At 47.8% G+C, this 25,099-nt stretch overlaps 1 protein-coding gene across 1 annotated transcript; it reads left to right on the top strand.

The window, feature by feature from the left end:
* Positions 1-1,309: 1,309 nt before the first annotated feature.
* LOC131477913 (thioredoxin-like protein 4A) lies at positions 1,310-24,327 on the top strand. Its single transcript, XM_058677001.1, has 3 exons — positions 1,310-1,572; positions 21,610-21,713; positions 24,046-24,327. The coding sequence occupies exons 1-3, from the start codon at positions 1,420-1,422 to the stop codon at positions 24,215-24,217; spliced, it is 429 nt and encodes a 142-aa protein (XP_058532984.1). The 5' UTR covers positions 1,310-1,419; the 3' UTR covers positions 24,218-24,327.
* The last annotated feature ends 772 nt before the right edge of the window (positions 24,328-25,099 follow it).

A 25,099-nucleotide genomic window follows, 5' to 3' on the forward strand; every position in this document is an offset into this window, starting at 1 on the left:
TCTTAGCGGGGTGGTTGAGTGTCCATGCAAAGGGGAATAGACTGCGTCAAGGTGGTTGGAGAGCCATTGCCAGGTCCTGCCATACAGCTGGAAGCTCCTCATGGCCTTGCCAACAGGGGAGCTGTTCTCTTCACACCTTCCTGTCATCCACACCCACTGCATGGACCCCAGCAGCAGCGCACTCACCTTCTCTCCCCACTTTTCCCAGATATAGGAAGAATAAAAGAAATTGGAGGCACCCGTCTCATCCACTTTCCTCGACCCTCCCCATCCTAAACAGTGATTAATATGAGCATGCATCCTTCTCATCTGTGTAAACATCATCAAAAAAGAAAACACATTTATTCAAAGATTCATTTTTATCGGAAAGGTAGATTTACATAGAGAAGGATAGACAGAAAGTTCTGCCATCCTCTGGCTCACTCCCCAAATGGCTGCAACAGAGTCAAACTGATCTGAAGTGAGAAGCCAGGAGTTTCTTTGGGGTCTCCTGTCGGGTGCAGGGTCCCAAGCCCTTGGGGGCCGCCCAACACTGCTTTTCCAGGCCACAGGGAGAGAGCTGGATGGGAAGTGGCGCAGTTGGGATAAGAACCCACACCCATAGAGGATCTCAGAGTATGCAAGGTGAGGATTTAACCACTAGGCTATCATGCTGGGCCCGGCTTAGCCATTTTCTAAAATGAATTCTATGTCCATGAGAGAGAATATAATTCCAGCAGTCTGAGGGCTCAGAGACGCTTTCGGGTACGATTTCCATTTCCGGGCGAGCATGAGGAACGCTGGCTTTCCTAGAGACGCTGCCCTAAGTGCAGGCGGGCAGCTCTTCCCCTGCGGATCAGAACCCACCTTCACACACTTGTGGATCTCTTCCCGGCAGCTTCTCTGCCCAGGAGACGCGGCCTGAGGGGCTTCCCGGTGCCCACTCCATACCTGAGGACACCGCAGCCGCGTCAGCCTCTCGTGACGGTAAGCTCCGCACGTCCTGCGGCCAGACGCTCCCGCTGGCCACGACGTCACCGAGACGCCGCGCGCTGCCCATGACGTCACTCGCGGCGGCGGGAGCGGACGCCATAGCTCTCACACGTCGGCGCCCGGAAGGCGGTCCCGGTGCCGCGCGTCCGGCCAGTGACCATCGCGCACTCCCTCGTCCAGTCGCGTCCGGCCCGGACGGCGCGGCCACGCCGGGAGGGCCGGCGGGCGCGCGCACGCCTGCGTCCTCACGCACGCGGAGCGGACTGCGTCACTCGCACGAGGTCGCCGCGCGGTGGCGGCGGCGGCGGCGGGCGGCGCAGAGGTGCGCTCGCGAGGCTGCGGTGGACCGGGCGGTCGGGGCACCCCGGCCGCGGTGCAGGCCAGCCCCCCGGGCCGGTCCCCGCGCTTGTCTGAGCGAGCCGCCGCGTCGGCGTCCCCGAGCCCGCCATGTCGTACATGCTGCCGCACCTACACAACGGCTGGCAGGTGGACCAGGCCATCCTGTCGGAGGAGGACCGGGTGGTCGTCATTCGCTTCGGACACGACTGGGACCCTACCTGCATGAAGATGGATGAGGTTCTGTACAGCATCGCGGAGAAGGTGAGGCCGGAGCGAGGGCCTCCACGGCTGCAGGCCGTCCTCCGCTGCCCTCGCATCCATAAGTGGGAAGTGGAGCAGCCGGGACTTGAACCTGGGCCGTGTGGGATGCCGGCGTCCTGGCCGCTGCTACACAGCGTAGGCCCCTGTTTGCTGTTTTTGTGAGCCGGCTTTGGGGTGTGTGTGTTTTCTCTGTGACCCTCAATGCCCTTTGGATGTAATTTAGTTTCCAGTGTGAAGTGACTGAAATGCAGAGAACATTAACAGGAAGCTCTGCCCTGCTGTGCTGGAATGGCTGTGAGCTGTGTGCTTTATAGAAATTGTTGGTTTGAAAACATTTGCTCCAAGACTATGGATACATATGAGCTTACTGGGCCGGAGACCAGCTCCAGCCTAGAGTTTGGAGCTCGAGAAGGGTGCATGAGATAGGCGTAGAAAGAAGAAGAGAGAAAGAATGGAGGGACGGACCACTAGGATTCCTTGATCATTGTGGACATTGCGAGAAAGCTGTCCGCTTTATTTATACAGAAGCAGTACAAGGTTTTCTTTTAGGGGCATTTTGACATAGCCTCAGGGGGGCACAATTTACAGCTTCCTGAGAGATGATTGAGGAAGGATCCCACATTCCTTGCTTATCTTGGTTTGCCAGTCTTCATCCGCTCTCCTCAGGTCTGGGCTCTAACTTTGGCGCCACCTGTGACAACCAGGCCCCTACCTTGAATTATGTATGGGTTAGTAAGTCCGGGGTCTTGGTCTATGGGGATTGCGGGCCATTGGCACTAAAGGCCATTAGGTCAGCAAGTTCACAGTTTGTTAACTGAACAAGTAAAGCAAGAGTTATAACGGTGGAAAGAATTGTAACTAGCAATGAGCCAAGTTTACTCTATTTATGTTTCAATTCTACAATGGACAAGTGAGTGTTTCCAAAGATAATTCTACAAATTGTTTCACCTTAAGACAGGGCATTATCCATTCCAACGTTGCAGCCAAGAATTTCTCAGTAGACAACACATCTTATTCAGTAATACACTCTTACTACAATTCTTATTCTACAACTTATCCATCACTTAATGGGAGAAATACATCAAAAGAGAAAAAACAAAGATCTAAGACAAAAGGTTCCAAACATTAAGTTCCTCTACAACTGCAGGTTCTACAACCTCATAAGTGATCAAACAATAATCAAAAGTATATCTTTGTGATGTTAGTGAAATCAGCCTATATTTCCTCTAGTTAGAAATTATGAAAGCAGCTAAAGCAACTACAGTTTCTATGTTCTAAAGAGTTGCAAGGACAGGCTAACCCTTAAGGTCACAGTAACTATTTTTTTTTTTTGCCTTAGCAGGATAGCCTTTAGGGTCACAGTAACAAGATAACTTTTAGGGTCCCAGTAACAAGATAGCTTTTAGGGTCTCAGTAGCTATATTTTTTGTCCTGGCAGTTTTAACCCATACTCCCATCATTTCCATTAGTTTGTAAAATTCTTATCAAGCCATTTCCCAGAAAGCATGCTAAATGTCCGGGCCAGATTTTATGGCACTGGGTAGGTACACAATAAGGTGTCCGGAAACAGCATGGGCTTGATTGTACTCCTGTGTGCAGTTAAAGGCCCACTCACCAGGACATTATCAGTAACATTAACTCTTAAGCTCATGTTGGTTGTAAAAGCCATCTCACAAGGGCAGACAATGCCCCAATACAAAATTCTTAGTGGGGTGGTTGAGTGCCCATGCGAAAGGGAGTGAAAACTGCGTCAAGGTGGTCAGAGATGAATCCGCTAGGCCCTGCCAAGTAGCTGGAAGCTCCCTGGGCCCTGCCAGTCAGGGAGCTGTTCTCTTCACACCTTTGTGTTATTCACACCTACTGCACGGACCCTGGCAACTGGGTAGTGTGATGATACTGAGCTTCCTGCTGTTAGCTGCAGGTGCGCACGGTTCTGAAGACAGATTCCTGTGTGCCCCATGGAGCTGCATTCCAGTTTAGAGGAACAGTTGGTCACAACAGGGCCCCAGGCTCCCTGTTACCTCAACTCCATAATGGATAAAAATAAACATGGTATATTCCTGTGTGTCAGAGAGCCCATATAAGTACAGTTTGAAATATCCTCAGCTATATGGAGCATTGAGTTATGACAAGGCATTCTAAGTTGTATGTAAAGAGGATAAGCTCTATGAATTGTGGTAAGCATCCATGGAGGATGACTGAGGTCACTGAAGCCAGCGAATCTTAGAGGGGACACAGTACGTCTTTTGGGTATTCGTGATGGGGGCTGTCTGCTGTCAGTTCACGGCTGAGGTCCTGCCACCCACTGGAAAACCTTGATTGAGCTTCTGCTTCCAGGCTTTGGCCTGGCCTGGTCCAGTCCTGGCTGTTGACACATTGAGAATATATCATCAGAAACATTTGTCTGTCTCTGTGTCTCTGCCTTTTGAATAAACGAAAGTCCAACTTGATTGGCTGAGATTGTGGAAAACAAATAAATACGTATGAGTTGCTTCACAAGTTGTTGGGAAGTGGAATTAGATAAGTTACATTGATGCACAAATTTAAATCATGCATAATTTTTTTCATAATGTGCATTTTGCATGGCTTTTCTCAAGACCTCCTGTATGGTATTTGGCTAAAAAAAAAGTGGGGGGCCATTTTGCCCACTGTAGTGTGTGTGGCCTTGTGGGGGCCCAGGGGTGCAGATTTGCAGGGTGCCTAGGGGTTAGTGCCGGCGAGGGTGTGTGGAGACCTGGGGGCTCAAGCTGCGGCAGCTGGAGTGAGCCTGGGGATTTCTGCACATGCTTGGTTCTGGGAAGGGTCTGAGGAGGGAAGGGGAGGGCCCTGGATTAACATGCTGGTGCGGTGTGCTGGTGAATCAGGTTTGGGGAACTTTGAATGGACTAGGAACTTGAGTGGAAAGAGGGGTAAGGTCTCAGGCCAGCACATATGCCAGGAGCTTGGGACCCTAATGGATGAGCAGAGCTCCAGGCTAGCACACCATCCCATGGGCAGACTGGGCTTTGGAAGGCTGGGCTGGGGTGCAGGGACTGTGGATTGTCCAGGGAAAGGGGTAAAGGGATGTGTGGGAGGGAGACTACTGAGGGAGTATGTTGCAGTGGAGGAATGACTTCTGAGGGACTTCAGTTGATGAGACCCTTGTGTTTGCAGGTGAGCCAGGGACTGAGTGGTTTGGAGGGGGAGAAATTGGAGGTCCTTTAAGGATCAGATCAATGCACCAGCCCACATGGGAGAACTGAGCTGGGTTAATTAGCATCAACCACCACTGACCACCACTCACTGGCATGCACTAAAGCTGGGACTGGAGCCTACCCAGCAGGGCTAGATCACAGTACCTGCCAGTGGGATTTGGAGGCTCCAACTGGCTTGTGAGAGAATCAGGTCTGGGGCAGAGTCTGTGGGGGATATGTGGGCCTACACCCTGTGGAACTTCAATTTCCACAGGTTTGCTTAAGAGCTGGGATAGTGGTTTACGTGAGGGACGAGAGTGTGATGGGCAGAGCCGGGCAGAGCTGCGATACTCATTGGTTCCAGTGGAGGTCGGGGCTCAGAATAGAACCAACCCAGGGGGTAAAACCACCAGCTGATCTCAGTGATGGACTGTGGCGGGCACCGTGCTTGCTAGTAGTGCATGTAGGAGCCTGGACTGGGAATGCCTAAAGTTTTTTTAGGGGATTCCCCTGAACAAAATGGAGGAATCAAAGCATCAACCAAGAAAAGATGGAAAATGGAGTAGATCAATCAACCACCTCAGCTATATGCTTCCAGCGGAAAACTGGACAAGGGGAAACTCTAAGATGGACTATGTCAATCAGTGGACTCTGCACCAGCCTCATCATACCTGGACTGTTGCTGATGGTATGTTGGAGCTTCTAATTGATCGAGGTGACGCTCTGCTGGCTCTGCCTTCAAACCTGAGAGGGCCTCCCTAAGAGGCCGTTGAACTTGAACTGGACAAGTGGGATGCTGGACTCTGTATGGTGTGAACTTTTAATTAGGGAATCTCAACGGAACTTGAGCTGTGGTTATGCATTAAGGTGAAGGAATTCACCATGGGGGAAGGGTTTGGGGTGAAGGGGGTGGGGGGAATCCCAGTACCTATGAAATTGTGTCATATAATACAATGTAATTAATGAATAAATGAATATATATTAAAAAAAAAAAAAAGAGCTGGGGTAGTGATGGGCTGAAATAGGCATTACCATGAAACTCTTTGATACTCATGGGCACTGGGGTTGGGAACAGGCCAGGCTGGTCCGGGCTGCAACATCCACTAACTCATACAAAGGCCAGGTCAGAGGGGACAGACTATGTCAGGTAAGGGCCTAGCACCTGCTAGGAATGTGTGAGATCTGAGTCTGGGAGTGGACCTTGGGAAACTCCCCTAGTGGGTCATAGCTTCTGCTGGTGAGCATGTGGTTCAGACCTGGGTGTTGGGGAGGCTGGGCAAAGTAGCGCCACCCGTTGGCACGTGTGTGAGTTGGTTTTGGAAGAGGGTGGACCGGACAGATCCGAGCAAACCTTTTACCCACTGGCATGTGCAGGAGTTGGGATGGAGTGTGGGTCATGCCAGGCTAGGCTATCACACCTTCCAGCTTGCATGAGCCACGGGTGGGAGTAGTTGGAAAGGGCAAGGCTGCAGCACCCACCATCAAGAGTTGGGACTGGGGGCAGGCCAGAACAGGTCAGGCTGCAGCATCTAATGGCAAAGTCGAAGATAGGGGATGGGCTATTGAGCTGGGTCAGAGCAACCACTGACATGTGCAGAATCTGTGCCTGGGAGCAGGCCTAGTTGGGGAACTAAGGGGGTGTCCCAGCTAGGTTCTACTTCCCATTGGTGAGCATAAGAACCAGAATGGGGTGGAGATCTGGGTTGAACATCACTGCAGTGTCCCTTGGCATGGGTGTGGAATGGGTCTGGGGTGCGCCAGACTGGGCTAGACTCCAACATCCACTGGTGGCAATTAAAGCCAGTGTGGTTGTAGGACAGGGTGAGTGTAGGACAGGCTGGGCTAGTTCTCAACACTCTCTGTACCACACGAAAGCTGTGTCTGGGTGTGGGCCAGGTGTGGCTGTGCTGTAGTTCCCAGTGGTAAGAACCGGAATGGGTTTGGGGCCGTTCAGGCAAGACTACTGTTCCTGCCAGGACAGGAGGTAGACAAGTCAGCTTGGGCAAAGGACCCACTGGTGTGTGAAATCTGCTGCTGAGAGGAGAGCTGATAGAGGAACCTGGGGAACTCCTCTGTCAGGATGTGGTCCCTGCAGGTAAGCACAAGAATCAGGGCGGAGATGGGCAAGGCTGGGCCAGTTCAGTTCATAGCACCCACTGTCAGATGAGAACCAGGATGAGTACAGAACAGGCCGGGTTGGGCCGCAACAGCAGCCAGTTCACATTAGGGCTGGGACTGGTTTGAATGAGATGGGGTTGGGGACAACTGACCCAGCAATTCCAATTACCAGTGTGTGCATAGGTTGATGTGGATGATGGACTGAGCCAGTCAAGAGCCCCTACTTGCGAACACACATGAGAGTCAGGTCTGGGATCTCTTCAGATAAGGTTTTTTGAGGATCCCCACCAACTGAACCACTGGACTCAGAACTCCAAACGTTACAGGATCTGTGGACTGACTGTGGAGTGTGTGTATCAAAACTGGGCCTTCTCAGTGGCTAAGATGGAGCAGCAGGTGGCATGCCCAGATGCAAATGGTGGATATGGCAATCCATTGGGGCCTGCAGAGGCCATTTGGTACCATAGCAGAGGAAGGAAGTCAGAACAATTGGGTCAACTACCCCAGCCAATTATTGACAGTAAAAATCTGGGCAAATGGAAACTGTGAAGTGGACTATGTCAGCCAATGGGCCTTGAAAGGATATCCTCATCTTTGGATCAGTGAGATCGATAGCATTTCAGAACTATTGAAAGCACTTGCACAGAACCCTCGGAGAATGGTCTGCATCGGGGCCCCTGGAATGACATCAAGGGGCTGTTCCCCATCCCTGGGTACTGAGGCCTTTGGGAGGCTGACTTCTCCCCTTATCTGCCCCATCCCCCAGATACAGGAAGAAGGAAAAAGATCGTGGAAACAGTAATCTCATCAATTTTCTCTTAATCCTTGACCCTTCCCACCCTCATCAACTATGTAAACATCATCAAAAATAAAATATCAAATTAGAAAGAGATGAGGCTGGCACAATCAACAGGCTAATCTTTCTCCTTCAAGCACCAGCATCCCTTATGGGCTCCGCTTTGTGTTCCGGCTGCTCCACTTACCGTCCGGCTCCCTGCTTATGGCCTGGGAAAGCAGTGGAGGATGACTAAAGTCTTTAGGATCCTACACTCTCATGGGAGACCAACAAAAGGCTCCTGGCTCCTGACTCCTGACTTTGGATCAGCTCAGTTCCAGAGGATATAGCCATTTGGGGAGTGGATTAGCAGATGTAAGATCTTTCTGTCTGCTCTGTGTAAGCTGCCTTTCAAGTAAAAGTAAGTAAATCTTTAAGGGAAAAAAGAAAAAAGACACTGTGCTATTCAACAGACAATTAAGGTTACTTAAAAATAGCATACTAAATGTTATTTATTTATTTTAAAGGTTTATTTTTATTGGAAAGACAGATTTACAGAGAAAAGTAGAAACAAAGAAAGATCTTACATCCAAAAGAAAACTCTTCCATGCCTAAAAGGCTGTAATGGTTGGCACTCAGCTGATTGGAGCAGAAGCCAGAAGCCTCCTGCATGTCTCCCATGTGGGTGCAAGGTCCCAAGGCTTTGGGCCATCCTCTGCTGCTTTCCCAGGCCACAAGTAAGGAGCTGGAGAAACGGGAAGTGGAGCAGCCGAGATATGTACCGAACCGGTGCACATATGTAATCTCGGTGATTTCAAGGGAGGATTAGCCAATTGAACCATAGCATCAGGTCTGAAATGTTATTTTCTTTATTTATTTATTTATTTATTTATTTATTTTAAAGTCAGATATACATAGAGGAGGAGAGACAGGAAGATCTTCCATCCGATGATTCACTCCCCAAGTGAGCTGCAATGGCTGGTGCGCGCCGATCCGGAAGCCAGGAGCCAGGAACCTCCTCCAGGTCTCCCACGCGGGTGCAGGGTCCCAAGGCTTTGGGCCGTCCTCGACTGCTTTCCCAGGCCACAAGCAGGGAGCTGGATGGGAAGTGGAGCTGCTGGGATTAGAACCGGCACCCATATGGGATCCCGGGGCGTTCAAAGCGAGGACTTTAGCTGCTAGACTACGGTGCCGGGCCCTGAAATGTTATTTTAGATACAGATTTCCACACCTGGAGACATACAGACTTACACTAATCGATGAATTTGAACTACCATAGGTACATAGACACAGAACATGGGGAAGGGAACTTTTTTTTTAAAACAGGTTTTTTTTCCCTTTTATTATTTCTGTATTATCATTTTATGATACAGTTCCATAAGCCATGGGATTTCCCCTATTCCCGCTCCTATTCTCCCCCCCTCTGAGTTCCCCTATATTATTGCAACAGTATAGTTCCTCATAGACAGTCATAAGTCCATCATTGCGGGCATGGACAATGGCAGAGTCCAGCATCCCATTGTCAAGAAACATCCAGTGGTTTCACTGGGAGTCCATCCTCGATCTGGAAGTAGAGATACACACTAGACCATATCCTCACATCTGGACATGTCAGTTTCCACTACACAGTCACTATAAATCCCCCCAAGTGAAAAGCCACAAAACAAAACCAACAGCAGGAAGAAAAACAGAAATTTACAACATGCCACTGGATATGATAGTCTCCATTACACAATTACTATACATCCCCTTAAATGAAAAACTACAAAACAAAATCAACAACAGAAGGAATAATAGAAACTTAAAACACCATGAAGTTAAATAACATGCTACTGAATGACTAATGTGTCACTGAAGAAATGAAAAAGAAAATCAAGAGCATTCTTGAAGAAAATGATGTTACTGTATGACCGGTCAGTGAAGAATTTAAAAAGAAAAGTGTTTTGATGAAATGAAACTAAAAAAACATCAAAATCCAGGAGATATAGTTTCCCTGATCTTTGTTGGTGAGATGTATCTCCTGTAGACAACAAATAGATGGGTTTTGTGTCGTTAATCCAGTCTACTAATTGGCTGTAGGGGGAAGAACTGGGCTGTGAAATCAACCCTGTTCCCACACTAACCATCAGGGACTTGCCGCTCTGTCTCTGCTCCTGCTCCTGGTCAAATCAAACAAAGCAGCAGAACGGGCAGTTCTTTGGGGTCATCTCCCGAGATCCCAGTGAACTCCCCTGCCCATCTGGTTGCTGGTGGAGTTATGGGCACCGATGGAATTCAAATTGTCATTTCTGAATGCCGCTGGCCTGTTGGGGGGCTTCCAGGTGGCAGTAGGCAGTGTGGCTTACTGGAGGACCTTCCAATTACTCAAGTCTGTTTGGTTTTCTGCTGTGAATGCTTTATGGTCATTTGTAGCACGATTGGAAGCAGCAATACTGGGTGGTGGAACCAAGTGGGAGAGTGGTTCATTTGTCCTATCTGCTTTCCTCGGAATGGCTCCCTGTGCCTGGCCTGAAGCTTGTGCGTTTACAAACCAGTTTACATGGGGACAGAAGGTTGTCTTCTCCCAGAACAAAGTTTGTAGTGCTCTTGGCTGGCATGTAAGTGGAGGTGTGGAACCCAATGTGGTAGCCTAGTGGCTAAAGTCCTTGCCTTGCATGTGCCAGGATCCCACATGGGCACTGGTTTGTATCCCAGCTGGTCTGCTTCCCTTCCAGCTCCCTGCTGTGGCCTGGGAAAGACCCAGAAGAAGCTCCTGCCTCCTGGCTTCAAATTAGTTCAGGTTCAGCTGTTGCGGCACTTGGGTTGTCGGCCAGTGGATGGATCTTTCTATCTCTGCTTCTCTAAAAACCCGAGTTTCCAATAAAAATAAATAAATTTTTGAAAATGAATAAATGAATATAAAAAGTAGAGTTGTACCAGCCTTGGGAAAGGGGGCCACCATTCCCTATAGAACTCTGGGTCTTACTTGGCTGCCATTACTTTTGTCTAGGTATACGGCTTGTTTAAAATTGGAGTCTTCGGTGGATATAAAGTGCTAGCTTTTCTGTTTCTGTATTTTCTCTTTTTTTTTTAAGATTTATTTTATATTTTTATTGCAAAGTCAGATATACAGAGAGAGGAGAGAGAGAGAGGGGAAGATCTTCCATCCATGGTTCACTTCCCAAGTGGCCGCAACGGCTGGAGCTGAGCCAATCTGAAGCCAGGAACTTCTGGATCTCCCACACGGGTGCAGGGTCCTAAGGCATTGGGCTGTCTTCAGCTGCCTTCCCAGGCCACAAGCAGGGAGCTAGATGGGAAGCAAGGCCACCGGGATTAGAACCAGTGCTCATATGGGATCCCAGCGCGTTCATGGCGAGGACTTTAGCTGCTAGGCCACAGCACCGGGCCCTATTTCTGTATTTTCAAACTGAATGTTTTCACAAATGGAGAAAATTGTGGATACCTATGTTAATTTCAGCTTCATGTAGAAGGTACTGAGGAGTTGTGAGCTGTCTGGGAAGACTGGCTCTCCCAGCTGTGTTGAGCTTTCCAGGCTGGAGCCTGCCAAAAAGTGAAGCAGACGGTGCCACGGCAGCACAGCTTGCTAGAGCTGCCCACCAGAGTGCACCCTCAACTGTTCTTATAGGAACCCATCCCGCTTCTGCCAGGATGTGTCCCCAACTCCCCACCCCAGCAGAATGGACTGGGCTAGCTCACAGTCAGGAAGTGCTCTTGCTGACAACGATATTTTTCCGGAGTTGAGAAGCTCACATAGCTTGTGTGTGTCAAGGACAGTCAATGGAGGCCACAGACAGGCCTGCCCCTGTGAGGCCCGGCGCTTGCTCAGGATATGTGGGAGGGAGGAGAGGTGATGTTTGGTGTGGCTTCTCTTTCTTCGCGTCGTCTGTGATTTTCTTATTGAAGAAAGTGTTGGATAAAACAGGATTTGCATTTTGAAGATTATATGGAATCGAGTTGGAGTTTGGATATCATTTACAAAATGCAGGAGCTGTTAAACCACTCTGAAGAAGGTAGGGCTTCTCACGTCATTCCCTGCCTGGGAGATGGTGACTCTTAGCTGCCAGCAGGGCTCTGAGCTTTCCCTGGGGTGTTCACTGTCCTTGGCAGCAATGGACTTGGTGCATGGAGCCTGAAAATAACACGCATGACTACTGTCTTGGTGAGATAGCCAAAGTTTATTAGTGGCATCAGACTTTTTTTTTTTAATTATTTATTATTTAACTTCAGTAATTACATTGTATTATGTGACACAATTACATAGATACTTGGGTTCTCTCCACCCCTCCCCAAACCCTCCCACCATGGTGGATTCCTCCACCTAGTTGCATAACCACAGCTCAAGTTCAGTTGAGATTCCCCCATTGCAAGCGTATACCAAACATAGAGTCCAGCATCTTATTGTCCAGTCAAGTTCAACGGCTTCTTAGGTATACCCTCTCTGGTCTGAAGAGAGAGCCAGCAGAGTATCATCCCAATCAATTGAAAGCTCCAACATACCATCAGCAAAAATTTACATCATTATGGAATTAATTGACATAGTAATGAGTAACCAATATGTTAAAAGTAAATGCGAGTTCCCAGTCACCTTCTGTGACCACCTCACCTATACTTCAATTTTAGTTTATATACAACATATAACATTCAAAACATAACATGTTATACGTAACATCATATCATCTTAAATTAAGGCAAACATGTGGTATTTAACCTTTTGGGATTGGCTCATTTCCCTTAGCATTATGGTTTCCAGTTTGGCCCATTTGGCCACAAAGAACTGCATTTTGTTTTTTTTAATAGCTGAGTAGTATTCCATGGAGTAGATGAACCATAGCTTTCTTATCCAATCCTCTGTTGATGGGCATTTTGGTTGCTTCCATGTTTTTGCAATTACTGATTGTGCTGCTATGAGCATAGGAGTGCATGTTGGTTTCTCATAAAACAAGTGTTCTGGATATATTCCTAGGAGTGCTATTGCTGGATCATACGGTATGTTGAATTTGAGTTGTTTGAATATTCTCCATACTGATTTCCATAGAGGCTGTACCAGCCTGCAGCCCCACCAGCAGTGGAGTAGGGTTCCCTTTTCCCCGCAACCTCGCCAACAAGTGTTGTTGGTGCTTTTATTCATGTGGGCCATTCTTACTGGCGTTAGGTGGTACCTCATTGATGTTTTAATTTGGATTTCCCTTATTGCCAGGGAACTTGAGCATTTTTTCATATGTTTATTTGCCATTTGGGTTTGTTCCTTTGTGAAGTGTTTGCCCATTTCCCGTGCCCATTTCTTGAGTGGCTTGTTTGTTTTGACATTTTGGTTGTTTTGTAGCTCTTTGTATATTCTGGAGATCAGCCCTCTATCACCTATGTCGTGTGCGAAGATCTTCTCCCATTCTGTGGGTTGCCTTTTTACTTTGTTGGTTGTTTCTCTAGCTGTACAGAAGCTTCTTAGTTTGATGAGGTCCCAATTGTTTATTTTGGTCCTGATTTCTACTGCATTTGGAGTCTTTTTTAGGAAGTGAGGGCCTACCCCTAAGTGTTCCAGTGTGTTTCCAACATTTTCTTCCAAAAGTTTGAAGGTTTCTGGATGTAGGTTTAGATCTGTTATCCATTTAGATCTGATCTTAGTGTATGGTGAGAGATGTGGATCTATTTTTTTGTTTCTGCAGGCTATCAACCAGTTGTCCCAACAGCATTTATTGAACAGACCTTCCCATTTGCCTGGATTGTCGTTTGTCTTTTTGTCAAAGATTATTTGGCTGTATCTGTGTGGGTTTCCTTCTGGTGTTTCTATTCTGCTCCATTGATCTTCCTCTCTATCTTTGTGCCAGTACCACGCTGTTTTGATAACCACTGCCCTATAGTATGTCCAGAGGTCCGGAACTGTGATTCCCCCTGCTAACTTCCTGTTTTTTCAGGATGGTTCTAGCTATCCGTGGTTTTTTGTGCTTCCAGATGAACCTTTGGATCATTGTTTCCAGTTCCATGAAGAATGTTTTGGGCAATTTGATTGGGATTGCGTTGAATGTATATATTGCTTTTGGCAGTATAGACATTTTAATGATATTGATTTTACCTATCCAGGAGCATGGGATGTTACTCCATCTTTTGAGGTCTTGTTCAATTTCTTTTTTAAGTAGTTTGTAGTTTTCTTCGAATAAGTCTCCTACATTTTTGGTTAGATTTATTCCCAGATATTTCATACTTTTCTCTGTTATTTTGAATGGTATCTTGCTGGTTAAGTCTTTTTCCATCTTGGGGCTGTTCGCATACACTATGGCTGTTGATTTTTGTTCATTAATTTTGTACCCTGCCACTCTACCAAACTCTCATACAAGTTCTAGCAGTCTCTGTATTGAGTCTCTTGGCTCTTCTACATAAAGAGTCATATCATCTGCGTATAGTGAGAGTTTAACTTCTTCGTTTCCCATTTGGATTCCTCTGATTTCTTTTTCTTGTCTTATGGCCTCAGCGAGTACCTCTAGGACTATGTTGAATAGTAGTGGAGAAAGTGGACATCCCTGTCTTGTTCCAGATCTCAATGGGAAGGGTTCCAGTTTTTCTCCATTCAGTATGATGCTGGCGTTGGGTTTTTCATATATGGCTTTAATTATGTTGTGGATTTTTCCATCTATGCCTACCTTGGTTAGGGTTTTTAGTAGGAAGTGGTGTTGGATTTTGCCGAAAGCTTTTTCTGCATCTATTGATACTATCATGTGATTCTTGTTTTTCAGTTTTTGGATGTGGTGTATCACATTTATGGATTTGCGAATGTTGAACCATCCCTGCATTCCAGGGATGAATCCTACTTGATCTGGATGAACGATCTGTCTGATGTGTTTTTGAATTCTGTTGGCTAGGATTTTGTTGAGAATCTTAGCATCAATGTTCATCAAAGAGATAGGTCTGTAGTTTTCCTTCTCTGTTAGTTCTCTGTCTGGTTTTGGGATTAAGGTAATGTTGGCTTCATAGAATGAGTTTGGAAGGGTTGCCTCTTTTTCTATTGTTTTGAAGAGTTTGTAGAGGATTGGGGTCAGTTCTGTTCGGAATGTTTTGTAGAATTCTGGAGTGAAGCCGTCTGGGCCTGGGCTTTTCTTTGTTGGGAGGTCTTTAATCACTGATTCAATCTCTACTTCAGTTATGGGTTTGTTCAGGTCGTTTGTTGCCTCTGGACTAAGTTTTGGCAGGTGGTAGAAGTCTAAGAACTTTTCCATTTCTTGGTGATCTTCTGATTTGTTGGAGTACAGTGCTTTGTAGTAATTTCTAATTATGGCCTTAATGGATGCGGTGTCTGTTGTTATGTTGCCTTTTTCATCTTTGATGCTGTTAATTCTTGCCTTCTCTTGTTTTTTCTTTGTCAGTCGGGCCAGTAGGGTGTCTATCTTGTTTATCTTCTCAAAAAACCAGCTTTTTGATTCATTGATTTTGTGTATGTTTTTTTTTATTTCTATCTGGTTGATTTCCTCCCTTGTTTTGATGATTTCTTGTTTCCTAGTGTGTGTGGGGCTCTTCTGCTGTTGTTTTTCCAATTCCTGGAGGTGTGTGTTTAGTTCCTGTATTTGGCGCCTCTCTTGGGCCTTGACATGAGCTCCAATTGCGATGAGTTTACCCCGTAGCACTGCTTTGGCAGTGTCCCACAAATTTTGGAATGTTGTGTCAGAGTTTTCATTGGTTTCCATAAATTTTTTGATCTCATCTTTAATTTCTTCTCTGATCCATTGTTCGTTTAATAGCATATTGTTCAGCCTCCAAGAGTTTCTGTATTTCCTGGGACATTTTGAATTGCTGATTTCCAGCTTCATTCCGTGGTGGTCTGAGAGGGTACATGGTATGATTCCTATCTTTTTGAAGTTATTTAGGTTTGCTTTGTGTCCTATCATGTGGTCGATCCTGGAGAAGGTGCCATGCACTGCTGAAAAAACTGTATAATCTGTGGCCTTAGGGTAAAAAATTCTATAGATGTCAACCAAGTCCAGTTGTTCTATTGTTTGTATGAGCTCTGTTGTTTCTTTGTTGAGTTTTTGTTTTGTTAATCTGTCTATTGTTGTTAGTGGGGTGTTAAGATCACCCACTATTATTGTGTGCATATCTATGTCTCCCCTTAAGTCCGTAAGTAATTGCTTCACGTAGCTAGGTGCGTTTGAATTTGGTGCATATATGTTCACAATGGTAATTACTTCCTGATGGATCAGTCCCTTCACCAATATATAGTGTCCTTCCCTGTCCTTTTTGATGTGTGTCAGATTGAAGTCCACATCATCTGAAATTAAGACAGCTACCCCAGCCTTTTTTTCTCGTCCATTGGCATGAAATATCTGTTTCCAACCTTTCACTTTCAGCTTCTTCGAATCTCTTCTGGTTAGATGTGTCTCTTGTAGGCAACAGATAGTTGGGTGCTGTTTGATAATCCATTCTGTTAATCTATGCCTTTTGATTGGTGAGTTCAGGCCATTTGTGTTAAGGGTTAAAATTGAGAGGTTGTGATTTTGCCCTGCCATACTTGTTTTTGTGGGTGTTGATATCTGTGTAATTGCCCTTCCTTGTGTGGACTTTAGTGGGGAGATCTTCCTGTTTGCCATCTTTGCTTATGATTCACCTCCTTTTTTTCTGGATTTAGTGCATTTCTAAGGAGATTTTGTAGAGCTGGTTTTGTGCTGGCATATTCTTCTAATTTCTCTTTGCTGTGGAAGTATTTGATTTCGTTCTCAAATACAAATGAGATCTTTGCTGGGTACAATATTCTTGGTTGACAGTTGTTCTGATTCAGGATTTGGAAGATCTTTGTCCATTCTCTTCTTGCTTGTAAAGTCTCTTCAGAGAAGTCAGCAGTGATCCTGATTGGTTTTCCCCGGTATGTGATCTTTTCTCTGCTTCGTACTTGTCTTAGGATTCTTTCTTTGTCTTCGTTGGAGTGGAACTTGAGCACCATATGTCTGGGTGAAGATCGCTTTGGGTCATATCTGCTGGGAGTCCTCTGACCGTCCTGGATTTGGGCTGGGTTCATGTTCCAAGTGTTTTGAAAGTTTTCCTGTATAATTTCGTCGAGCACCATTTGCATTCCTGACTCTTTTTCCGCTCCTTCAGGAAGGCCAATAATCCTAATATTTGATTTTCTGAGGTTGTCTTTCATTTCTTGTATGGTCTTATTGGCTTTGTTCAGACTTGTCTCCAGCTGTTTCATGAACTGGGTATGTTCGTTTTGTGTGTCTTCTGTTTCAGAGATCCTCTCTTCTGCTGTATTTGTTCTGTTGGTTAGGCTCTCAATTTTGTGCTCTAAGTCAAGGATTTTACTTTTCATTTGTTGTATTTCTGAGGCTATGTGGTTATTGAATTCCTTGAAGTCCTCCCAATTCTTCTCGTTGTCTCTGACATATTTTAACATTATTTTTTTGAATTCCTTGTCTGGTAGATCTTCTATGTCTTCATCTCGCATCTCCGAAACAGACATTGGCTTTCGATCCTTTATTGGTAGGGTGTTGGCACTCTCATCTGGATCATTACCTTTTCTGGTATTTCTTCCCATTGTGTTATTGTTTCTTTTTTGAGAGACCTAGGCACCAGTGTGCTGAGGGGTCTCCAAGCACTATCCTGTAGAGATCGGAGTCTGCAGGCGTGGAGTAGCAGGGTGTGGGAATTTTCAAGGCACTTTTGGTGCGTCTCCAGAACACTGGACCTCAGGGCGCCACTTCCAGGGCCCAGCGGATTCAAAGCGCACTCTCAGCTCGTCCCCTACAGGTATGCTACCACAGGACGTGGGGGAGTGAAGGCACTCTCTGTGCGTGCCCCCTGTGCGCGGAATCACAGGGCTCGGAGCATGGGACTATAGGGCGTGGGGTGTTCCAGGTGCTCTCTGGAAGCGCCTCCTGTGCAGGCCCGCCCACCCCAGCGCTTGCAGGGGACCGACCGCCCCAGCGCTAGCACGGGACTGCCCAGCCCAGAGGCGTGCTTGGGTTCCTGTGGGATAGCACCGCCCAGCTGAGTGCCAGACCACAAAGGCACGGGGGAGTATCCAGTGTGCCTTTTGCCTTTCTCCCAGACACAGTTTTGGCAGTTTCATGGCACTCGCCCTGTGTAGACGCTGGAGTCTGGGGGTGGGGGAGGGGCGGGGAGACGAGCACCAATTGTGTTCAGGCTCTGTGCATGCCCCTGGGGGGCCAACTCCCGAAGCCTCCAACCCACCACTGTCCCCACCCAACTCACTCAAACCTCAGGTTCTTGCAGTCTGCCTCTTCCTCTGGTCGGAATCCTCGCCGCAGGTGCGTCTCCCGACTGCTGTGTCCGTTGCTGGTCGCGGCGGGTGCAGGCGGCTGGAACCTGGAGGCTGCGGCTGGGGCAGGTCCCGGCGGGGCTTGGCGACCAGGGTGGGCGGATGCCGGCAGGTCCCGGTGATTCAGGGTCCTGGTGACCAGGGTGAGCAGATGCCAGCGGGTCCCAATCACCGCTCGTCCTCACGGCCACTGCGTCTGCGGGTCGGTTTGCGGGTCGGTCTGCGGATCGGTCTGCAGATCGGTCTGCAGATCGGTCTGCGGATCGGTCTGCGGCTTTCAGTGTCTGCATTCAGAGGTGACTCAGCAGGTCAGGAGCGGAAAGTCGTCTCCCCTGCCCTTTCTTTTGTTTTTCCCTGGTTGCTCTTCCGAGTTGTGTGGATTTTTTTGGTTCCACACTGTCCAGGGAACTTCACGTTCTTCTCCCTGTAGTTCTATGCTGCTCCACTTACTCTTTTGTCGCGTTCTAGCCCTCTCTGTCTGTGAGCTCTCTCACAGTCTTCCTCCTATGTCGGCCATCTTGTGAGTCTCTAAGTGGCATCAGACTTTTATAGACTAAGGATCATGTAGGATAAGGGAGGAGGTATTGAGCTTATGTAGTGCCCATAAACCTTTCTACAGAACCCATCAATTGTTTCCACACCCTTGTTTGGAACTATCTTTTGTATATCCCATTAAGTGTTCTCATTCACATGATGTCCATTCAGTTGTTCTCATACAAATGAAATCCAATCAGTTACACAAATGGTATCCAATCAGTTGTTGTCATACAAATATTATCCTATCAACTGTAATCCTATGTCCTTTTAGAATGACACTGTCCTTCTACACTGGGGCATTGGCAGGCATGTGGAGAGAGTTACCAGAGAAAGAAAGGAATGGAGGGGGGTGTTTCATCTGCTGGTTCACTCCCTAAATATTTGCAGTGGCTGGGGCCATGCCAGGCCAGTGCCAGTAGCTTCTTCCATATCTCCAACCTCACTGGCAGGGTCCAGTCACTGCTGCTTTCCAAGGCCCTTTAGCAAGGAGCTGAATGGGAAGTGGGGCAGCCGGGACTCAAATCCCATATGGGATGCCAGAGCTATAGGCAGCAACTCTGTTCTGTCTCTCCATGTAACAATTAATATTTTACCATTCTCAAGTTATCTAGCCTTGTTTATTTTTGCTGCATTATTTAGAACAAATCCCAGCATATCATGTTATCTCATTTATAAATTAGAACTGTTCTTGAAGTAAGTCTGTGAAGAAATGTGAATATGTGCTGGTCTCCCATGAGTGCCAAGCAGACAGTACAAAATGAGGGAGCTGGTGAGGGTACATCTGCTCTCAAAGGGTAGAGACCACAAATCCACAGGCAGCTGAAGGCAGGGCTGTGCTCCGCACAACCAGGAAGAGAGTGCCTCTGGTTGCTGGCTTCCTTGTGCCACAGTTGCTCCCACAGCACACCAGGGCCCACAAGTTTAAGGTGGTCACATCCAGCTCCCTGCTTTCCATACAGCTCCCTGCTTGTGGCCTGGGAAAGCAGTCAAGGACGGCCCAAAGCCTTGGACCCTGCACCTGCATGGGAGACCCGGAAGAAGCTCTTGGCTCCTGGCTCCTGGCTTCAGATTGGCTCAGCTCCAGCCATTGCAGCCACTTGGGGAGTGAATCATCGGATGGAAGATCTTCTTCTCTCTCTCTCCTCTCTCTGTATATCTGACTTTGCAATAAAAATATAAAATAAATCTTTAAAAAAAGGAAGAAATAGTCAAGTGTTTAAACACACACACATGCACACAAACATGATCCTGTCTCCTGTCCTGTGTCCCTGTCCCAAGGTCTTTAGAACAGTTAAGTGTTTATACACACATGCACACAAACATGATCCTGTCTCCTGTCCTGTGTCCCTGTCCCAAGGTCTTTAGAACAGTTAAGTGTTTATACACACATGCATACACACATGATCCTGTCTCCTGTCCTGTGTCCCTGTCCCAAGGTCTTTAGAACAGTTAAGTGTTTATACACACATGCGCACACACACACGAGCCTGTCCTATGTTATAGAGGTTCTGAGGAATAGTGAAATTTACACATATTTAAGGTTAATAAAGTTTATAACTGAACATTGGCATTAATGAAACATTTGATGTACAGGCCCGAAAAATCAGAAACCTTGATAGTTAATTGTAACATATAATAGCATGTAACAGCCACTGATGGTATAATATACAATTATAAAAATGCTTGGTAATTTAACAGAACGATCATGAATGAAGCAGGACCCAAAATATTGTTTTGTATTAGCCATGTGACATTTCTGAAACAGTGTACATAATTTTTTTTTTATAAGCCTTAAGAAAAAGCAGGGAAGGGTCTTTAGTGAAAGAATCAGAGAAGGAGCAGGAGGGAAGTGTATCCGGAGCAGCAGCAGCAGCTCCTCTGGTGTGGAGGGGTGAGGGGTGTTTTTATTCTCCCCCACTGTTTTATTTTTAAATACTGTCTGATGAGCTTACATTTGAGGAAAATGGGTCCAGCTGATCTTGCAAGCATTCAGTCCAGAGCTGTTGGTGGGTAGGAGCTGGCCAGGTTCTACAAGCATGTTATCAAGCAGAGGTGTGATGTAAATCACCACTTATAGAAGTGCAGGTTGCAAAAATTCCCATGGGTATTACTGTAATTCGGCCGTGGATGTTTCCGGAGAACATTCAGAACTTGTCCCAGCAGAACCAGGCTGGACTGCAACACCCTTGGTTCCAGTGCAAGTCGGGACTGAGAGCGGAGCCAGCCCAGCGATTGCAACCACCAACTGATCGTGGCGATGGACTGTGCCGGGCCCGGTGCTTGCTGGAACATGCGGGAATCTGATCTGGGAATACCTCAAAGTTTCTTTGGGGATCTCCCCTATCGAACTGCTGGACTCAGAGCCCTGGCTAGGAGAGGACGGAGGACGGAACAGGTCAGTCAACCACCTCAGCTAAACGTTGGGCAGCGAAATACTGGGCAATTGAAGACTCTGTGATGGACTGTGACAATCAGTGGATTCTTCAATGACCTAATCGAGCTGGGAGTGATGTGACTGGCAGCGATCCATAACTGGAGGACTATTAAGACCACTTGAGCAAGTATCTCAGAGCATGCCCCACATCCGGGACTTTGGGCGGGTGGGAGACTGGGCGGGGATTCTCCCTCAATATCCCCCTTCACCTCAGATACATAAATAGTATAATAAAAATATATATTAAAACAAAAAAGAACTTGTCCCAGAGTTAATCAATTGCTGAACTATTGAGAAATGTTATAGTCAATTGTAAAAAGGCCTTGTGGTGTTTTCTTGTATGTTAGCGCTGTTCACTTAAAAACTGTCCTACTATGGTCCTGGCATGATGGCTCAATGACGAAACCCTCATTTTACAAGACTGGTACCCCATATAGGTTGGTTGATATCCTGGCTGTTCCACTTCCCATCCAGCTCCCTGCTTGTGGCCTGGGAAAGCAGTGGAGGATGGTCCAAAGCCTTGGGACCCTGCACTCACAAGACCTGAAGAAGCTCCTGGCTCCTAGCTTCAGATCGGCTCAGCTCCTGCCATTGCGGTCGTTTGTAGAGTGAACCAGTGGACGGAAGCTCTTCCTCTTTCTCTGTCTATAAATCTGATCTACCTTTCCAATAGAAATAAATCTTTTTTAAAAAGTCCTATTATGACATAAATTCTTGTTGTTTTATCTCTTTCCTGTAGGTGAAGAATTTTGCAGTTATTTATCTTGTGGACATCACAGAAGTGCCTGACTTCAACAAGATGTATGAGCTGTACGACCCGTGCACTGTCATGTTTTTCTTCAGGTGTGTTGGGGGTGGTGTGGCTATGGGACTGACTGAGCTGAAAACCCCTAAGACCCTTTCAACACTTGAGAAGGAAGCTGGGGCCAACTGATCTGGGTTAGTCTTTTGAGTAAATTCCACAGTGGCAGTTCCAGTTTCAGTGTTGTTTATCCAGTAACAACTTGCTCATTTGCAACCGCGTGGCTGGAAATCCAGGCAAAGTATAAATAAATGGAAGTTGTTACCTGCACCACCATCAGGGGGCACCAGCATTTTGTGTGGTAAATAACTCCCTGACTACGATGGCAGTAACTTAATTTAATTGTCTGTTTTTCCTTGTTTGATTTTCCTGGTTTGATTACTTTGTTTATAGGTACAGTAAGTTGGCTACTCTGTAGTTCTGTTGTTGACTGTGGAGAAGTGCCACTCCCATGGTTTCCGCAGGACTTGGCTGCAGCTAGGAGAGCTTCAGCCACATGCAGGAGGACGTACAGTCCGGCTGGGCCTGGGGCTCCTGTCAGGGTCAGCTGCATTCTTTCCTCAGGATCCCTCTGTCTGTGAAGGCAGCATAGCGGTGGGGAGTCCCTCTCAGGACCTGCCAGCTTGACCTGTGCAAACCTTGCTTTGAGAAGGCCCACCTGGATGTCCCCAAGACTAATGCAAATCGCTGGGAAAGAGCCCCTGCCTCTGCAGACCTCCCTCTGTAGAGCTGGGCCCCAAAACCTCGGGCTGGCAGTCATGCTGTTTGTCCAGGCGAGGCTCTGCAGGTAGCACTGCTCCTGTATGGAGCTCGCTGTGAGGCTGAGTGGGAAGGGATGCCCACTGACCTGTTTCATGTGGCCTGGCCCAGAAAGAGCTGCTTCAGAACTGGGAGGAAGGCCGTGATGCAGGACTGTCTCCAAAGACAGCATTTCTAAGTGTCACATCCCCGCATCTGCTCAGCCTACAAGCAGGGAGAAATTTTTGGCTGCCACCTGTTTGAGAAGATCCTAGGGGTCTCCCACCCCTGAGGCTCCCCCTTTTTCCCAAAGCGGGGGTCTTCTCCACTGAAGCCAGTGGCCAGGAACACTACCTAGGTCTCCCACATGGGTGGCAGGGGACCAAGCACTTGGCCGTCCTGTGCTGCCTCCCGCGATCAGCAGGGAGCTGGAAGTGGAGCCGCTGGGACTCAGCCTGCTTCCATACTAGGTTAGATGCTGCCTCACAAGCACGTCTCTTGTGCGTGTTTTTTCACAATGTCCTGTTTCCTGCTCCATTTCCCAGTGGTAGGCCCTCCCTTCTGCCCCTCACCAGCACATTCTTAGGTCTGTTCAAGGCTGACTGGGCCTTTTTACTAGGCTTCTCAGAATTCTTCCAATATTGAGCTAGACAGAGGGATCTGCCTCCTCTGAGACGTGGCTGGGCTGTCCCAAGGGATAAGATTCCAAGAAGGGCGGGGTGTCAGGCTGGTGTTGTGCTCGCTGTGGGTCTGACAGTGTGCCCAGAAAAGGGGATGAGATCTGCAGTTTCTATGAAAGTAGTGCTAGCACTATAAATGCTCCAGTTATATTAACTGAGCCCCACCAGGTGTCAGGGCCTAGTGCTATATCAGTGTCAGCTAAGATGGGATTCCACACTCATTCAGCTAAACCAGGTATCAGGACCACAGTGGCAGCCTGCCACACAGCTCGGTCCAGCCGTCAAGAACAGTGAGTGACGAGAAACAAGCAAGAGGTGGCAAGAGATCAGGGCCAGATCCTGGGCTTCCAAGACCCCGTCCAGGGGGACGGCTGGCAGCATCGTCCTGAGGTGAGTGTGAAGAGAGGAGTGCCTCAGATGTGCCTCGTGGCCTCCTGTGGTTGAAAGGGCCTGCCATGAAGCACGGTCATGGAACAGCAGGTTGAACCAGATGTGGGATCTTGTTAGAACCACTGATGATCCATCTGCAGCAAACCGGGGAAAATTCACACAGGTGTAACAGGGTTTTGTGAACATAAATACAAAGTCAGGAGAAAATCTGGCCCCTGAAGAGTATAGAGGTGGTTTGCTTCTTGAGCATGGCAATGAAATGTCACTTGTGTTTTACCTTGTCGGGCCCTGGGAGTACTGCATAACTGTGCCCTGCCTATTCCCTGCCTGTTCCCTGTTGATTCGTGCAGCCCCCTCTGCTAGTTTGTTGTCCCATGTGCCAAGTGTACCCTTGACCTTGAGTTGCCCTTAGGGTATTTGAAGGAAGCACAGAGCATGCCTGCATTGAGCGCAAAAGCCATGTTGCCTCCTGGCAGCTGAGTCCTCCACTCTGTGGTCAGCAGCTCTGTGCAAGAATGGTTCAATCTTGACAAGATTTTCATGGGATTCAATGGCTTCTTTGCAGGAACAAGCACATCATGATTGACTTGGGCACTGGCAACAACAACAAGATCAACTGGGCCATGGAGGACAAGCAGGAGATGGTGGACATCATAGAAACTGTGTACCGTGGCGCCCGCAAGGGCCGAGGCCTGGTTGTGTCTCCCAAGGACTACTCCACCAAGTACCGATACTGAGGCCTGTGTGGGGTTATTCATATCCTATGCCAGGCTCGTGAGCTGGAGATGCTGTGCAGTGTGCTTGCCCAGGTGGCCGTGAAAATAAACGCAGCAACTTGATGCGGGGATTGCCGATTGTACTCACAGTCCATTCTTGTTTCCCTCCGGCTCAGTATGCTTAGCCGTCAGCTGGGGCTCAGCATAGCCAGGTGCTGCCAGCTCAAGAGAAGTTTGGGAGGAGGGCGCAGACAGCATCTGTCCATCTGAGGCTGACTGAGGGTCCTCAGGGCTCTGCCTGGCTCCTGGGTTGGGAGGTGCTATGCCCCAGAAACAGCCTTCTGTAAGGCTCTGCAGAATCCCCATCTCCATAGGGACACCGGCCGTGTTGGGCAAGAACCACCTTGCTCCTGGATAGGACTGTGGTATGTGATCCCAGGACCTAGGGCCATAGTGCTTGGGTGCAGACAGCCAGCACAGTCCATCCCAGCCTCCAGATAGTGCATTGCTGTTCCCAGGAGGGCTGGTGCAGCTGCCTTTCACTCCCTGGGGCTGTTTGTGATGTGTAGGTATACTGACCCTGCAGTCCCCTCAGTGGGGGTCTCACTTCAGGGCTGGTATTGGACACAGTGGGTTAAGCCACCACCTGAGACACCTCTCCCATATCAAGTATTGGTTCATATCCTGGCCGGTCTGCATCTGGGATCTGGCTCCCTGCTAATGCAGTGGGAAGGTCAGTGCTTGGTTCCCTGCCACCCAGGTAGCAGTTCCTGACTCCCGGCTTCAGTCTGGCCTGGCCCCAAGTATTCCAGGCATTTGGGGAGTGAACAAGCAGATGAAAGGTTTCCGGCTCCATCTTTCCCTCTCTGCCTTTCAGATAAATGAATAAACCATCTATCCATA

This window comes from Ochotona princeps, chromosome 18 (genome assembly GCF_030435755.1).
Source record: "Ochotona princeps isolate mOchPri1 chromosome 18, mOchPri1.hap1, whole genome shotgun sequence".
In the NCBI taxonomy this organism is placed as follows: Eukaryota; Metazoa; Chordata; class Mammalia; order Lagomorpha; family Ochotonidae; genus Ochotona; species Ochotona princeps.